The following is an 18,791-nucleotide window of genomic DNA, read 5'->3' on the forward strand; positions in this document are numbered from 1 at the left end:
TCATTCTGAAGTTGGAAGAACCATACCACTGGGGGAAAATGCTAGCTGTATTGTTGTCTTGAAACACTGAGAATAAAATGGGATTCAATTAACTTTTGAAAGTGGAAAAATATGCCAGGGTCAGGGACTGAATAACTCAATTGTAAAGATGCCAATTTTCTCCCAAATTAATCCACAGACTCCATGCAAGTCTTAATTAAAATAAAAATTGACAAGCTGATTCTAAAATTTACATGGAAATATAAATAGTCAAGAAAAGTTCAGGTACTCTTGAAGAAAAACAAAGCTGGAAAACTCATAGTGCCAGATATCAAGACTTATTAAAGCAACAGTAATTCAGACAGTGTGGTGTTAGCCCATGGACAGAAAACATACCCACGGAACAGAACAGACAGTCCTGAGATAGACTCACACGCAAATGGCCAATTGATTTGTGATAAAATGACACAACCAGGTTGAGGAAAAGATGGCCTTTTCAGTCAGTGGTGCTGGATCGATTATCTGTACAACAAAACGTGAACGTTCACCCCTACTTCACACCATGCACCGAAGTCAATGCCAGGTAGATATCAATTTAAAGGTAAAACAATAAAGCTTCTAGAAGAAAACAGACTATCTTCATGATCCTACAGCAAGTAAAGATACCTTAAACAGGCCAAAAAAACACTAATGATTAAAATATTGACAAAGGGGTCTAAAATATAATTAAGAACTTCTGTTCTTCAGAAGATACCATTCAGAGAGTAAAAAGGCAAGTCACTCAATGGGAGAAGATATGTGCCATCCATAAGCATACAACAGAGTCTTATATAGAATATATAAAGAATTCAAAAATCAGTAAAGAAAAAGGCAAACAACCCAACAGAACAATGGCAAATAATAATATAAAATTTTATTATAATATAAATAATATAATCATATAGAATAATAACATAAAAATAATAATTAGTATTATTACTAAATGGGCATTTCACATAGGATATCCAATGGCCTACAAGCCTATGAATAAATGCTGGACTCAGTTGTCCCCAAGGAAATGCAAATTAAAATCACAATGTGACACTAAAAACCCACAAGAACAGCTCAAATGAAGTGACAGACAGCACCAAGTGTTGGAGACAGGGTATAAACGGAATGTCCGCGGATCACTGCTAGGTGTGCACAATGGTACAGCCACTTCTGCAAGCTGTTTGGTGGTCTCTGCCAAAGCTGAGCATTGCTTGCAAACCTGTAACCCAGCAACTCCACTCCGGGGTACATACCTCATGGCAACCTGTACTCACATGCACCATAAGGACATTCCCTCATGTCCCTATTCACAGGAGCCCAAGCCAGGGAATAACCCAAACATCTATCAACAGCAGAAGGGACACATAAACTGTGGCATGTTTATGCAGGGGCATACTGTAGAGAGGTCAGCACACTTTTCCTACGAAGGCCTAGACAGTAAATATGTTAGGTTTTGCAGGCCAACACAGTCTTTGTCATATATTCTTTGCTTATTTTCTTACAATCCTGTAAGAACATAAAAACCACTCTTAGTTCATGGGCTGTACATAAAAAGACCACAAGCCACATTTGGTCCACTATGTAGCTTGCTGACCATTTAGCTGCCATTTAGCTCTTTTGCTACAGAAGGTGCTACAGCCATGTGCAGCAACATACATACATCTTACAACCAACAATGAACAAGAAAAGCCAGACACAAAAGAGGACATTCACATCAAGTTCAAACACAGGCAGAGCTAAATTACAGTGTTAGAAATCTGGGTGGTAGTTAGCTTGGGTATGGGGTAAGTGCCTAAGGGCGGCACAAGGGGACTTCTGGAGTAGTGGTAACTTTCTCTTTCTTGACCTGGGTACTGGAAACAGGCATGTGCTCCCTTGTGAAAATGCATCAGTGTAATGCTGATCTATAACTATGGTCTGTTTAGATTCTTTATATACAGTATATTCTTGCCACCCAACTGATTCAAATAAAAACTTGTATTAAAGGGCAATATCCACTTTCCTAATAGAAACAAAAAATTATGAAATTCCACAGAAAGTATGCAAGTTTCAACAGAATAATCTTTATTAAACAGAATTCACACTGTTTAAACCTCTATATAAAGGGCACACAGATAAATCTGAGTTAACACATTGCTACATACTGAAGATTCATGAACTTGAACTTCATTTCCATAAATCTGGGAGAAATGACTCCAGAATGAATTACAAAATTCATTTTATGGTTACCTAGTTTCCTTACAGTTCTGTTGAGATGGTGTTAGTGTTTACTGATTTCAATTTAGTTTGCTTTAAATGGGTAAAACAAAGGCGCTATCCTTTTTCTGTTAAAAGCTGCATGGCCTTCCAGGGGCAGACGGCAGGGTGTACCATCCCACCTGGGACCCACCTATGCCCTTCCAATAGCTTGCTGAGAATGGCTCATTCTGTTCCTTCCTTAATGGGGCTCCCCACACACTCTGGTTCGTGATCTGATGAGCAATTCGTCTGTAGAGCAGAGGTGGGTGGACCTGGAGCTCAGTAGGGCCAGGGCCCCAAATGGAGGTGGCAACTGCTCTCACTTCTCTGAGGAGACAAGGGGACCCTACCAAGCGGTATTTCTGAACATGACGGTGGATGACCCTTCTGACGGTAGCCCTGAGAAGATGGCAAAAAGTTAAAGTACACCTAAGCTATTACGTTGTTCAGATGGGACATGAAATGTAGGTTGAGTTGGAAGGACCCTTAAAAAAAAAAGTAACCTACCTGATCCAACTTCTTTATTTTAAAGACAAGGAAACTAAGGCCCTCCAAAAGGGAAATGGCTTGCCTGAGGTCAGAAAAAGTGGTAGCCAGCCAAGGTTCCAACCCCAAGTCTCCTGACCCTCTCCAGGGTTCTCTGTGAGGCTACTTAGAAAGGCAAAGTTTCTATAGCAATATGAGAGACAAGCTCAGTAGAGGGATGTGACCTGGTTATCTCTACAGGTCCCTTTACATGGCCTGCAGGCCCTCCTCTCTCAGGGGCTGAGCAGATACCACGCTGAGTCTCACTTGAAGTCTGAGACACAAAGAACCAAATTCTGACCAACAGGAAAACACAGGCGGCAGTTGAACGGTGGTGTTGGTATGATTTCAAAGATAATTAAGGCTAAGCTAGTCTGCCTGGATGACCAATTGCAGGTGATCATAACTAGTGCATTTAGAGGAACTGTCTTCTTTGATCTCCTACCACTAGTGAGCTAAGTAGCTTGCATTCTGCAGTAACTCTGTGTTATGTTAGCTCATGTTAATTACATGTTAACAGATCATGAAATATTTCTCATAGAAATTCTCTGTGCTGTAGTCAGGGCAGTCTTCTCAAACTGTAAGGCTTATCATGTCACCTTTCTACTGGGAACACTTCGTTTCCAACCACTCTCAAGATTTTTTTAAACCAATACTGGCCTAGAAAACTCCTTGTGGTCTGGCCTCTGCCTGTCTCTCCTTTCTCTCTTGCTTCATCCTGCGCTGCTCGCCGCATCCCTGGAGGCCCCAGCAATGCCGGCCGCCTCTGAAGTCCTCAGACCCTCTGCGTTCAGGACCCAGACTTCGGGAACAGTACTTCCCACTGTCTCCTTGGGAGTGGTGGGAAACGACAGCACCGAGTGGAGATTGGAAGAAAAAAAAATTCTAGTAAAAGGAAAACTCTGAGTGACTACAGTCACACCAACACCCTAGAAATCATGTGGCTACAGGCTGACCTGAAGTTTAGCCCAATGAGGCAATTTTAAACTAAAGATTACTAGAAACCTATACAAACTAGCCTTTCATTAGCAAAAAAAAGTAAGAAAGAAAGCATGGAAGAAAAAAATTCCAAATAGTTGTATTATAATTACAATGCAAATTACAATTTGGTTAAATGATGTACTTAAAGGTTCAAAAAAATACAGTTTTGATATTTAAATAAAACATAGAAACAATTCTTTTAAATTAGCTCAAAGGAGTAGTCCAACATAAACCCAATTTTTAAATGTATTCCCTTAGGTCAGTGAGGAAACATACAACTACTTAACTGTATCCCCCCCATCTGAATATAATAAATACAAAAATGCTACATGAAAATTGTACAAATATTTTCCCAACATCAAACATTTTTTCCATAGACTTTGAGACTAAATATCCAAGGAGTTGAGATAACTCATTAAAAATTAATATTTTAATAACTACTTAGAATCTGCCATAGTGCACAAAGACATTTCCAGTAGAAATAAGAAGGCCATGCCATTCACAATGATTACAATACAGTGTGCGAATGCTCAGTTTCCATCCCAATCAGTTGAAAACGTGGTCATGCACACAGCATAATTCTTATTTGAAATGCTTAATGTCTAATACATTGGGAGGTAGAGGCACATAATTAGAAACTGTTTATAGCTACGGTGCTTTCATCTGTTCTAAAACCCAATCATGATATTATTTTGCTTCAACAGCAGACAGCTTTTCTAGAACGACTTAAAACTAATGCTAGAATAACATAAACCACAATAAATATAGGTGATATAGAAAAAACACAGAACCTATAAAGTGATGATCAGGAAGGACCACTAGCTACGGAGTCCAGAGACTCTCGGCAAGAAAATTAACCCGAGTCTCAGGTCCTTTGCCCACTATTTGAAAGGGGTTTTCTGATTCACCATTGAGATCTGGTTATTTCAAGACCTTCCTTAGAACCCAGCTATGGTATTTGGAGGCCACCCACATATGTCACTGCACATAAACCTTCCTGGCTTGAAGGTCTGACAAACTCAGGTGTGGGCTCCACACACGGGTCCAGCCACTCCATCCTCATTTCATGCTTTTCTTTCTAGATCCCAACGCCCTGACCCCCTGGACACTGGATGGTAGCCTGTTGGCGCACACAGGCATGCCCTGGTTTCCAGGACAGTGGCCTTTTCTGGGTGCATCTTTACGTACATCTGTACAAATAAAGAGAAGCCAAGGCTTTGATCCTGGGTAATAACATTAATAGAAAGAGAAATTAGGACGGGACACTGCTTCCCAAGTAAAGAAGACATATAGTAAAGTGTTTTTTTACACACGCTGAGCTTAAAAATGGTAGCTTGACATGCAAATAAAATACCCAACAGGCAGACACAGTGCTAGGAATGGAAGTGACCAAAGTCCATGGCATCAAAAGCAGTGAGAGCTGGGAAGGTAAAGTCGCCTTCACAGGAAACCCTGAGTGGGGACAATCCCAGTGTGACCAACCTGCTCTGCTGCTCCCTCTCTGTTCATGGAACAACCTACTTCTCTCTTACTTGTTCTTCCGTGGGTCAGTCCTTCTCAGTCATGCAGCCAATTCTTAACTATGCTCAAGAGACTTTATTGTTGCCGTGATTATTTTCTGCCATCTCTGTAACCACACTTTGCAAAGAAGGGGGTCATAAGTAGGCAGTACAGGGAGAGGGGGTGGGTGTGCCTCTGGGTGGCTGCCAGGACTTCTCTGACTCCCAAACTAAACAGAGGTGGTACGGGAGTTATACACGATTTATATTAACTTAGTGGGGCTGCTCCCTGCCATAAATTCTAACCCACCTAAGAGCTGGTTAGCCACATCATTTGCCAGGAAAAAGCGCCTGTATTTTAAGTAAACTGTCCTGATATAAAACAAACAAATATAGGGGGAAAAAAAGCAGCTCTCCAAATGGAATACTTACTCCCGTACTCACAAGAGACAACATAATCCTTTCATTTAAGGCTAATGTTTCCCCTTGTTTCATCTTGATCCTCTTCTTATCTAAGCATTTCATTGCATACCTAGAAACATAAATCTTATTACTGCTTTTTATTGAAGTATAGCTGATACATTATATTGGTTTCAGGTGTATAAATATAAGTATTATTGAAAAGCCAACACTGAAAATATATCTAAACTGATTTAAACAATACAATACACATCATACAGGGAGGGGAAAGTTTCTACAGATTTGGGAAGTGTTTCGGAGAAGCAATATGGCACCTGAGTGCGATGCAAAAAAAAAACCAAACCTTTTTTACTTTGTACACATTAAAAACCAAAAGTGAACCCCCCCACCCTCCAGCAGGTGGAGTGTAACTCCCCACTTCGTAGGAGGGGGCTGCCGAGTGAGTCCCTTCCATGGAGGACAGTATGGAAGGGGGCAGTGACTTCACAACGGAGAAGCCTGGCAGTCATGACCTCAGCCAAGTGATCAAGGTCAATGTTCAACAGCTTTGAAATTCTGTGTGTGTGACTAATTTCCTCTGATGGACTATTTCACACAGCCCAGGGATATGACATGGACAGTTGTCTGGTGTCGCAGGACACAGAAAGTCACTTGTTTCTAACTGATCATAACTTTTAATGTTATGAGTTCTGGCAAAACAGGTAGATGTTCAAATTCAATATTGTTATCCTCTCTTCCAAGAGTTCTTTATAACAAATCCATTGACAGAGACATTAACTTGCTTAATTCTGGGATCAGATATTGAGGACATATATCAAGTTACTTATCCTTTAAATATATAATTTTTATAATAATTTTCAGAATGCTTCACAATATATCACCACCCTCTGGGCATGATGGTGTGTAATAAAAACCTTTAAATTGCAAGCCAGAGAAGACAGTACACACAGGCCTTGATCCCCTGCATAAGCATGATGGCTTCAACAGGCTCTGAAGGGTAAGTAAGGGCAGGTGGCAGCTCACAGGTGGCATCCAGAGCCAGGGCAGCCTGGACACGGGAAAGGAAGCACTTGAGGCCTCACAGGAGCTGAGCTTGGCTGCTTCCTAGCTGTGTGACTCCTGATAAACACCCACCCTTCATGTACAAAATAGAAGACTATTTTCCACGCCCTGGCAGCTTTTGATGGTTAAATGAAGTAGTAACTGTGTACAAAGAAGAGACAAATTGATACGATTTATTTCTATGTCATGTGAGAGACTAGATATTCTAATTATCTCAACAAGAGGCAATGAGGTAAAACTAACACATTTAGTGAAATGGTAACAGGCAACAAGTAAAGTATATTATATAAGATCAGAAAGTCCCCTCGGTGGGAGAAGACAGAATGGGAAAGAATGTTTTCATAACAGACAAGGGCTGTCAAGGAATATTTACTGATACTTACTAGCGGCCGACAGTGTTCCGAATGCATTTTCAATGTATTATTGAATTCTCGCAACAAGGTAGGCGCTTTTAAGACATCTACTTTACAGACTAGGATATAGAGGCTCAGGGAGGGCAGGGACTTTGTGCAGGCCAGTGTGTGTGAACACTGAGCCCCACCCAGCGTACGACCATAGGAGCCACACTCTGGACACCAGGTTATCCTGTTTCAGGCGGCACCTGACTTCAGACGTCAGGGCACCAGACACTGGGTTCACCCTACAGGGTGAACAGAGTCCCAAAGCAGGACGAAGACCAATGTGTGTAAACTTGTGAAGGTAAATTTCAGCCCCCAAATAATAAATAATGCCAACTATCAGACCTGCCCAAAAGCAGAAAGGACTGCTGGGCCAAGTCTGGGAAGGACCCAAGCATAGGCTGAGGAACGACCTAAGAGGCGAGCTGGGGCAGCAGGGGGAGGAGGCAGGAATTGGAGGACCTCAGTTACTCCTTGTTACACTGACTCAATGATTGGATAAACCAGGATAAACAGACTATTCTACCCAGCCCGTTGTTCTGCCATGCCTGTCACTTGATCAAACATAGTTCTGGGCCTATCAAATCACATTTATCCGTTCTCTTTTGCTTTCAGAAATATGTTCACTTAAATTGCATCTACATTTAAGAAAAATCCCCCCTCCCCTTAAGAACTCCACCATTCCCTTACCAGAAGGCCCTTATATCTGGCTCAAGGGCACTGCATGGCCTCACGTCACCCACCCCATAGGACAAGTGAGAGGTGAGTGATGGTGCCCCACGACCGTGGTCCTCCTACCAGGGCGACCCCCTCATCGGCCTCAGAGCTCCTCCGGCAACATCTCCTGGAATGCTACATCGCCCCAAACGGCATAGGCTAAATCACAGGCGGGTCATTACTTAGAAGAAACTGTCTCTCCTCTGCAACGCAGAGAGCTCTTGGCAGTATGACTGGACTGGGAAGCTGTACATAATGCCCCTTCTTGGTCACCTCTGGATCCCTGCCTTCTCACCCACCGCTCCTCCCCACAGCAGGCTTACAATACTTCCCAGTTAGCCCAAGGAGGTAGAAGTTCCAGCATATTATTCTCATTTACTGTGCTTACATAGTATGCTAAATACTTACTATGCTAAAATACAGCCTAATTCTTTCTAAGGTAAATTACTTTAGGAGCAAGATCATGGGCTTTCATAACCAATGTATGGATTTTCTTATGATGAATGCATAAAATCCTCTTAATATTTCCAGCAAAATAAAGGAGCATAGAAAGCTTACATTTTTCCAGTGTCTGCTTTCCTGCAACCATATACTTCACCAAATCCTCCTCGTCCAATGATTCTATGTACACTGAAATCATTCATGGTCAACTGTGAATCAAAATACAAACCAGAAACATAAAATTGCATGAAAATTATGCTGTGGTTTTCATGCAAAACAGACAGTTATTAAAATAGCAATTGTGATACAGGGATCTGCCCTTTCCGTGACTGAGCCCTCAAACTGTGAGCCAAGATGCACGAGGTGGCAAGACTTTCTGGAACCTCCTTCTGCTCCCCTCCCCCTCCGACACGCACAAAATGCAGGTACAAACGGGAAGACAGCAGAGTGGGAGCCAAGGCAGACTCTTTATTCTTTTTCTAATCTCATAAATCAGAGGCTAGAAGATGTGTACCTTGGAGACAAGTATGAAATTTCTAGTCAAAATGAAAAGCAGCCTCAGCTATTGTGAAGCCTGATTTTTGGGAACAGTTCAGCCATTCCAGGAACTGTCATGGTAGAGAAATAAGTCTCCATCAAGGACATCTATGCTTTCATAACAGTGGGCCATATGATCGGAAAAGCCAACAGATGCTGGCCATGTGAATTCTTTATCGATAACATCAGTGGCTGGAGAGGACTCGTGCTGGGCATGTGAGCATGGAGCAGACTAAGTGCGAGTAAAGCATATAAAGAGGCTTTATTCATAAGCACTTCCCTTTAGTCAACAAGATCACAGTGATGCCCTGCTTCCTAAGTCATTTGAATAGCAGTAGATGGTACTAAGGCAGAAAGTGAACCCTACATTCATATGAGAGGCCTTCAGACAATAGCAAATGCCTATTCGTTTCTGTAACCTAGCAAATGAAGTGTCAGATTCTCGTAGGGTTCGCCCAACCCCCCTTAAAACATTAAGTCTGCATTTGGTACGGGCATTTGGCCACAGGCTCCATGTCTGATGCTCAGAGGACACGAGGACACTAGGTCTGCCGAAGGAGCCCAGCATAAGAAAGATCCACAGCAGATAAAAGGGATTTCTAAAAACGTGTTATCGCCTGTTGCTGCTAAATCTTGCCAGGAAATGTGGTAGAAAGAGGAGGTTAAAAAAAAAAAGAAAAGAAAAAACCTTTTCCTCCAACAATACTTTTCAAGTAAAAAAACTAAACTAAACAAAAAAATCCACTTGATAATTTCTTTTTCTCAGCTGCAAACCTATGTGAAGGGAAAACATGAAGGAAAATGTAAGAGAGGGTGTATAAGGAAATGTGCATTCTCAGAGTAAAATAAAAAATACGCCCTTGAATGACTGACACTAAAAGCTAAAAGGACATGAAATGCTAAGGAAATATGTGTTATAGTAGCCTATATCTGGGGATTGCTTTTACCATTCTCAAATTAATAGAAAGGTAGATGAAGCCTTGATCTAGTAAAAAATTCATCAGTTTTACTGCAAGATTACACCTAATAATAAGAAAAAGAAAAAGAACTTTACCAGAATGGCAAAAGACAAGGGATACGGGAATTACATTCATAGGAGATTTATATTTTTACTACTATTTCTGTTAAAAGGTCAACTGCTGCTTAAAATATCCTTTCTTACATAAATAAACATATTCTTATCTGAATATGAAAAAGAGAATTAAAACTCTGATTGTTTACAGTTGGGGGCAGGAGGCTGCATCTTCATAGATGGAGCCCTGAGCAGGACATCTGCTCGGGATGCGTTACCCTTGGGAGGAGGCTCCTGAATGAAGTATTTTCTCATGGAGTTAAGCCAGAGGAAGTTTTTATTTTAAAAAAAGAAAAAGATGATACTCACATGGATATTTAGTTCTACGTTTTTCCACTGACAAAATCTAGTGAACTTGTCACTAAAAGAGAACAGAAGAAATTACTGGAAAGTTAAATATCAAATTAACTGGAATTAAAGAACAGTGTTGGAAGATAAACTACTTGTGTTGGTTTGCAAAGAGTAAGTGTCCTTAAACATTTTCTTCCAAAGCAGTCATCCGTATTTATAGCTTTATTTTACAATTCAAATGGAAGGCTTCATGTTTCTCCTTTAATTGCCACTAGGCTCTGGGGTCATCTTTATCTGAATCAGCATTGTCAGTAGAAGGAAAATATGAGCTATGTTATGCAACTTCATTTTAATACTTTATTTAACCCCAGTATATCAAAAAGTATCGTTTCAACATGTAATCGGCATCAGGTTATTAATGATAGTCTACATCCTTGTTTTTATATTAAGTCTGAAAACTGGTGTGCATTTTGCACTTACAGTACATCTTAATTCGGACAAATCTCAATAGCACTAAACTCTTAATTCAAGTGCTCAATGGCACACATGGCTAGTGGCCACTATAATGGACTACAGCTCTAAGTAGACAAAAATTTAATATTTATGAGTAACTGTAAGAGTGGCAGACACTCAGATCCTGCCCAGGTGCATCTCCAACGACTCTATAAGCAGGCACCACGATGATCCCCATTTACAGCCGGGAAGGCCAAGGCTTGCCCAGGGTCACACGGTGAGAGAATGGGTGCAATCGGATTTGAATCCAGACCACCTACTGCCTTTCAAGCAGGACAGCAACCCTCCGTCAAGAATCAGAAGACGTGCTAAGCTGAACTGTGCTATGCTCCCACAATTTATTCAACAGCTTCATGAGTGTTTTCATCCATGAAAAATATATCCATCCCATATCTACTTAATAAGAAAAAAGTAATCAAAATTTATTTTCAACGAGCAACATATCTAACAAGGTATTTGTTTTTTAAAAATTTTTCAAGAGAAGTATGTTCTAGACTGAATGCTCTTGAAAAGCAAAGAATGTTCTTGGTGAGTTCTGGATTTCAGGTAGCCCCAGGCACGGTCAGTATTCAGGATTCTCTGAGTAAAATGAATGAAGAAAAAAGAAAGGAAGAAAGGGAGGGAAGCAAAGAAAAAGGAAGGTGAGGGAGGGAATTCTTAAGAAGTCCGAGTTGTAAGTATTGTCACAGAATGCCTTAAGGCACCCAAACATCCTAGTGCTTTGGGGGGCGGGGGGTTCATTCTGTAGGATTTCTAAGGGCCTTTTAAAAATTCTTCTGAGGCTAATAATCAGATGGAAAATCAAAAGCAGAACTCTTTGTATATAAAACATCTTTTTTCAATGGATCTAAAAAGACTTTCAAGAAGGGTTTTATTGATCCTCCTAACATCTCTATGAGGTTGGTAAAATAAAATTTTATTTTGAGAGTTTCTAAGAGACATTTCAAACAGTTGTTTTAAAGTATATGGTGAGTGTGAAAGGCAAAATCACACTGGGGTGCACTCTGCATTCACAGACCCGTTACCCTGATATTCACCTGGGCTGGGCTAGCTATCCTCTCTTCTCACAGATTCTGGAGTTCAGAGCTGACAACAGCAGGTGTGGACCTGGCAGGTTGTAAAAGCTGGAAAACTAGCTGGGGAGGGTTAACAACCGGAGAGAGACGTCTCTGCTCGCCAAGAGAAAAGTGAGAAGGACCAACTCCCAACCCGTGCCCTGCCCCCAAAGGACACCCACCCCCGCAAAGGCAGAACAGCCTCAAACACACGCTTCGCTCTCTAAATAAAGGGTTTGCTGCAACAAGTTCTTCTTTAGGAAGTACAGATGGGCCTGCGTCCAGGCTATCATGAGCCCACAGGGGCTCCTCGAGGGTTCTTCCTAGTCAATACCTCATTACTAGCTTGGGCGCTTCTAGATGGAAGGGACGAGCTGAGGCCAAGGATGGGGTACAGCCCGGGCAACAGAGGGCCTCAGAGCACCAGAGTCCTTGCAGGTGACTTACCGTGACCGCAGAGAGAGGGTCATAGGTTAAAGACACAAAGATGACGGAGGGGCGGTGAGTGTGGAACAGAGTGAGCATGTTGAACTCCACTCCCTAACTCAGGCCTTAGGCTGCTGTGCAACTGAATGAAGCCCAAGGCTCTCAAGGCTCATTCAAAAGAGAAGCCTCCCTGCTGATGCAGCCCCACCTGGAACTGAGCCCTGCACCCCTGCGCTGCGGAGACTCTCCCTTTATTCTCAGCCTGCAGAAGGCCACCGAGAAAGAGCCTGGACCTCGGACGCCCTCAGAGAGTGTGGCTGGGCCTGGCAGTGCTGACTGCCACGACGCTCATTTTGCGGAGCGGCTGTGCTTTCCGAGGCCCAAATTTGAAACTCTTGGTGTGACAAAGCCTTACAAAATTCTCATTTGAGGATGTATTAACATAAAAAGAACGCAGAAAGGTATAAAAGTGAACGAATTGACTTTAACAACAATTCCTTTACATAAAGCCGTAAACCGTTCCGGGGAACCCAGCAAGCCATGCTTGCCTAAAATGCAAACAGCTTCCTTGTGGTTCCTGACTGAGTGTCAATGACTGACTCTGGTGGAGGAAATGGTCACGCAGGGTTAACTGGCGGCTAGCCAAAGGGTGCCCGGCAAAGACCTCTTCCCCAGTTTTAATTACCACTCCTCCAAGAATCACACTAAAGTTAAGCTGACCCAAGAGTTGGGAAAGGTCGGGCTTCAGAACCAACAGCAATAGAAATGGCCCAGGACTCAGCCCTAAGCCAGCAACCTATCCTCTCAGTTAATTTCCACTGCGTTTTGGCAGAGTGTCTGCTCCTACTCAAAAACAAGTGTAGTCATTTGTATGCATATTAGTTTCCTAAAGACTTGTCTCCACTCCAGAATAAAATTATCTCTTGAACTCTGGGAGAATCACAACACAAGTATTTTTTAATCACCTTAGGTCTGTCAATATGTGGGGGGAAAAAACCCTGCAGTGAAGCAGCATTTGTTCTTAAAGGGCCATTACTGAACAGCTGCAGGCCGCTCAGCTGACAGAGACAGGCCACCATTTCAACTGCCTAGAAATTAGCCAAGTTTATGGAGAAAAGTATAGCTGGTGTGAATGCAGAGCCAGTTACAGAAAGCCCGATTCCAGAGGTGCAACATCATGAGGAATTTACTCAGAGCACCAAAGAATTGACTGGCAGGTGCTGGAAAAGCATGTGGGGTGACCACCTTGATAGGCATCACTGAACACTGTCAGAGTTTTATATGACAAATGCACTCCACAGTTGGAGTAACTCAAAGGGACATATTTATTAAGCATATTAATGATAACATGACCACAGACATTTGCCTAATGCCCTCCAATTCTGTTACACAAAGAAGCAAGTGCAGGTTGCCCCACGTTGGGGGATATGATTTCAAAGTCCAAACATTACATTACCGAGGCAAGCTTGCATTAGCAAAGGTGTCCCAGGAAGGTACTTTTAATAATCAGATTCCTTAGTTTACTTACATTCTAGACAATTCTGAAGTAAAGATATTAAGATCTTCAAATCCTACATTCTAATGTAAAGAATTGAGGAAACAGTCTAACACAAAGCCTGGCACATAGTACATCATCAATAAATACTCACTGAATGAATAAATCAACAAGCATTTTAACAATAGCACTTAGTGCATAAAACGAGGTACACCTACACAAAGATTTTATATATACTAATGTAATGTTTATGTCAAATATATCTCAATAAAAGATTATGTGTGTGTGTGTGTGTACACACACATGATGCTTCATACCTTTCCATAAATTTTTGAAAAATGTTGCCACGAAGACTTTCACAAATTTCTTCTATGTATGGCTAGAAAGGATAGAAAATTCCACACTGCATAAGTAGAACATATTAAAGTGAAAAACATAACCCAGTGAGACTCAGACCAGGTGAGGTTCAGGGGGTCCCAGTGTCTTGGACTTGCCCTTCTTGGCATGTGTCCAATTTCCACTAACAGATTCATCATCGTGAACATTTAACAGATAATAGTTATCTACACCACTCATGCCACGTTCCAAAGGATGGGTGTGTCCTGTTTGCCACCGCGCTGCTCCTGCCAGGTCATACGCTTCTTAAAATGAGCAGTTTCTCGGCAGGCACGTGACGGCTGAGTCCCACAGGGCTCGCCCTCAGGAGAGCCCAGCGCTGGATAACTGCCCTGTTGCCAGCATCTCGAGATTCTTCATTTCTGGACAAGGGGCCCCGTGTTTTCATCTCCTACTGGGCCCTGTAAGTTATGAGGCACATCTCGGACATTACTAAAAGCATTCATAATCAGCACTGATACTGAGTCTTAAATACTAAAAGCTAATGGATCCATGGAGTAAATGTTTAGAAGTCAGCCACTTTACTAACTGATTTTCCACTTCTTGGAAGCACAGAGCTAACGGGGGAGACTCAAACCCACCCCTCATTTTGCATGGGAGGAGGCTGCGGCACTGTGCCCGGTGTCCTCCAAGGCCTCTGAGCACATTCAAGGCTAAGTCGAGACTAAGGCAGGAGTGCCTGGCACCCTTGTGCAGTGCTCACCCCTCATGGAGAACAACCTGCTTCAACTGCACACTGCTTCACACATTACTGAATAAATGCTGTGAACTTTTGTTTTCCATGGGGTGAACTTTGAGTCAAGAACTATAAAAATATCAAATGCCAACATTTCACAGTTCAGCTTGGGGTCAATTAGATAGTTTTGGAAAATATCTTGATACCTTACACTTGCTGAATGATGCAAATTTAATGTTTTCTGTAACTTCACAGATCATCCTGAAAATTTGCAAAAACAAGGACCAGATCATGCAACTGTCCAAAATGTGTGATAAGCCCTGGAAGTCTGCGGCTGCCATGGTAACCAAACACAGGCTGGGAGATGCCTGCAGCTATTCTGGGAGCCTCGCTGCCCAAGGGCGCAGCCAGCCCCTCCACCTGTCCTGGGCAAGGCGCTGGGACTGCCCACTGAAACCAAACGGACTTGTGCTCTCTTAAGCTGTGAACTAGCTCTCTGAAGCTCTTTTCAGTTCTGGGATCTGTGGCCCTGTGACGACATATACTAGCCATCTCAGGCAGGTCCTCTAGATGGGAAAGGCTGAGGGCCACAAGTCTCAAGAGGTTCAAAGGCATCAAAAGACAAAGCAGATCAAGTGTTCAAAGATCTACGAAGGAACTAAATTTGTATATCACAAATTTTCTATTTACAAGATCTACTGTGCTAATACTATTTCATTTAACAGCCCATACTTGGTTAATAAACCAAAAGACAAAGGTCACTACGAAATTCTGAAAATCATATATAACACACCACATTGCCATTTTTCAACAGAAAGAACCACAAAATACACCAGTTGGCAGTGCAAAGCCAGTACCCCAAATCCAACAGTGGGATCATGAGCAAGCTACCACACCTTTCTGATTCTCAGTTCCCTTATTCTGTAAATGGGGAAGAGTCATCTTTATTTCACAAGGCTATTATGAGAATTAAGAGATTAAGAATGTTAAGAGCCAAACATATGATCTGGCACATTTCAGGCCCCCAAAGGTAAGCCGGGATCCCTCCTTGCCACCAAGTGGGCTGATGTGGTTACTTATTTCTAAGGTCAATTTTGCGAACAAAAAGAGTCAGAAAGTTTGGATTTACTTTCAGAGCATTTTTGCTTCATTACCTTCTTCTTGGTAAGAAATTTCAACTCAGACTTTCACACTTCCTGATCCAAAATATAAAGCTGCAAGAAATCAAAATAGTATGGTACTAACATAAAGACAGATATTACAGACCAAAGACCAGAACAGACAGTCCAGAAATAAATCCACACATTTATGGTCAGCTAATCTTTGACAAGTATGCTGAGAACACACAGTGGTGAAAGGACAGTCTCTTCGATAAATGGTGTTCAGGAAACTGGACACCCATGTGCAGAATTAAATTGGGACTCTTATCTCATACAACGTACAAAAATCAATTCAAGATGAATTCAAGACTTAAACATAAAACTGAAACCATGCAACACTAGAAGAAAATGGGGAGAAAAGCTTCTTGACACTGGCCTGGGCAATGATTTTTTGGTTATGATGCCAAAGTTCAAGGAATCAAAGCAAAAATAGACAAGTGGAAAATCAATGAAACCAAGAGCTGGTTCTTTGAGAAAATAAACAAAATAGATAAGCCTCTAGCCAGACTTATTAAGAAGAAAAGAGAGTCAACACAAATCAACAGTATCAGAAACGAGAAAGGAAAAATCACGACGGACCCCACAGAAATGCAAAGAATTATTGGAGAATACTATGAAAACCTATATGCTAACAAGCTGGAAAACCTAGGAGAAATGGACAACTTCCTAGAAAAATATAACCTTCCAAGATTGACCCAGGAAGAAACAGAAAATCTAAACAGACCAATTACCAGCAACGAAATTGAAGCGGTAATCAAAAAACTACCAAAGAACAAAACTCCCGGGCCAGATGGATTTACCTCGGAATTTTATCAGACATACAGGGAAGACATAATACCCATTCTCCTTAGAGTTTTCCAAAAAATAGAGGAGGAGGGGATACTCCCAAACTCATTCTATGAAGCTAACATCACCCTAATACCAAAACCAGGCAAAGACCCCACCAAAAAAGAAAACTACAGACCAATATCCCTGATGAACGTAGATGCAAAAATACTCAACAAAATATTAGCAAACCGAATTCAAAAATACATCAAAAGGATCATACACCATGACCAAGTGGGATTCATCCCAGGGATGCAAGGATGGTACAACATTCGAAAGTCCATCAACATCATCCACCACATCAACAAAAAGAAAGACAAAAACCACATGATCATCTCCATAGATGCTGAAAAAGCATTTGACAAAGTTCAACATCCATTCATGTTAAAAACTCTCAGCAAAATGGGAATAGAGAGCAAGTACCTCAACATAATAAAGGCCATCTATGATAAACCCACAGCCAACATTATATTGAACAGCGAGAAGCTGAAAGCATTTCCTCTGAGATCAGGAACTAGACAGGGATGCCCACTCTCTCCACTGTTATTTAACATAGTACTGGAGGTCCTAGCCACGGCAATCAGACAAAATAAAGAAATACAAGGAATCCAGATTGGTAAAGAAGAAGTTAAACTGTCACTATTTGCAGATGACATGATACTGTACATAAAAAATCCGAAAGACTCCACCCCAAAACTACTAGAACTGATATCGGAATACAGCAAAGTTGCAGGATACAAAATCAACACACAGAAATCTGTGGCTTTCCTGTATACTAACAATGAACCAACAGAAAGAGAAATCAGGAAAACAACTCCATTCACAATTGCATCAAAAAAAATAAAATACCTAGGAATAAACCTAACCAAAGAAGTGAAAGACTTATACTCTGAAAACTACAAGTCACTCTTAAGAGAAATTAAAGGGGACACTAACAGATGGAAACTCATCCCATGCTCGTGGCTAGGAAGAATTAATATCGTCAAAATGGCCATCCTGCCCAAAGCAATATACAGATTTGATGCAATCCCTATGAAACTACCAGCAACATTCTTCAATGAACTGGAACAAATAATTCAAAAATTCATATGGAAACACCAAAGACCCCGAATAGCCAAAGCAATCCTGAGAAAGAAGAGTAAAGTAGGGGGGAATCTCACTCCCCAACTTCAAGCTCTACTATAAAGCCATAGTAATCAAGACAATTTGGTACTGGCACAAGAGCAGAGCCACAGACCAATGGAACAGACTAGAGAATCCAGACATTAACCCAGACATATATGGTCAATTAATATTTGATAAAGGAGCCATGGACATACAATGGCGAAATGACAGTCTCTTCAACAGGTGGTGCTGGCAAAACTGGACAGCTACATGTAGGAGAATGAAACTGGACCATTGTCTAACCCCATATACAAAAGTAAACTCAAAATGGATCAAAGACCTGAATGTAAGCCATGAAACCATTAAACTCTTGGAAGAAAACATAGGCAAAAACCTCTTAGACATAAACATGAGTGACCTCTTCTTGAACATATCTCCCCGGGCAAGGAAAACAACAGCAAAAATGAGTAAGTGGGACTATATTAAGCTGAAAAGCTTCTGTACAGCAAAAGACACCATCAATAGAACAAGAAGGATCCCTACAGTATGGGAGAATATATTTGAAAATGACACATCCGATAAAGGCTTGACGTCCAGAATATATAAGGAGCTCACACGCCTCAACAAACAAAAAACAAATAACCCAATTAAAAAATGGGCAGAGGAACTGAACACACAGTTCTCCAAAAAAGAAATACAGATGGCCAACAGACACATGAAAAGATGCTCCACATCGCTAATTATCAGAGAAATGCAAATTAAAACTACAATGAGGTATCACCTCACACCAGTAAGGATGGCTGCCATCCAAAAGACAAACAACAACAAATGTTGGCGAGGCTGTGGAGAAAGGGGAACCCTCCTACACTGCTGGTGGGAATGTAAGTTAGTTCAACCATTGTGGAAAGCAGTATGGAGGTACATCAAAATGCTCAAAACAGACTTACCATT

The 18,791-nt window shown here is 41.5% G+C and overlaps 1 protein-coding gene across 4 annotated transcripts in view; it reads right to left on the reverse strand.

The window, feature by feature from the left end:
• The window catches only part of GRK3 (G protein-coupled receptor kinase 3), a 119,508-nt gene that overhangs the window by 31,213 nt on the left and 69,504 nt on the right, over nt 1-18,791 (reverse strand). For 3 of the 4 annotated variants that reach the window (XM_036908971.2, XM_057492021.1, XM_057492022.1), the window contains 4 exons: nt 13,997-14,058; nt 10,209-10,260; nt 8,408-8,499; nt 5,685-5,784 (listed from right to left, as the gene is read on the reverse strand). In XM_036908971.2, the coding sequence (XP_036764866.1) occupies nt 5,685-5,784; nt 8,408-8,499; nt 10,209-10,260; nt 13,997-14,058 (306 nt within the window). The remainder of the gene's footprint in view (nt 1-5,684; nt 5,785-8,407; nt 8,500-10,208; nt 10,261-13,996; nt 14,059-18,791) is intronic. The other variant, XM_036908972.2, reaches the window with a different exon arrangement.

The sequence above is a fragment of the Manis pentadactyla genome, chromosome 14 (genome assembly GCF_030020395.1).
Source record: "Manis pentadactyla isolate mManPen7 chromosome 14, mManPen7.hap1, whole genome shotgun sequence".
Lineage (NCBI taxonomy): Eukaryota > Metazoa > Chordata > Mammalia > Pholidota > Manidae > Manis > Manis pentadactyla.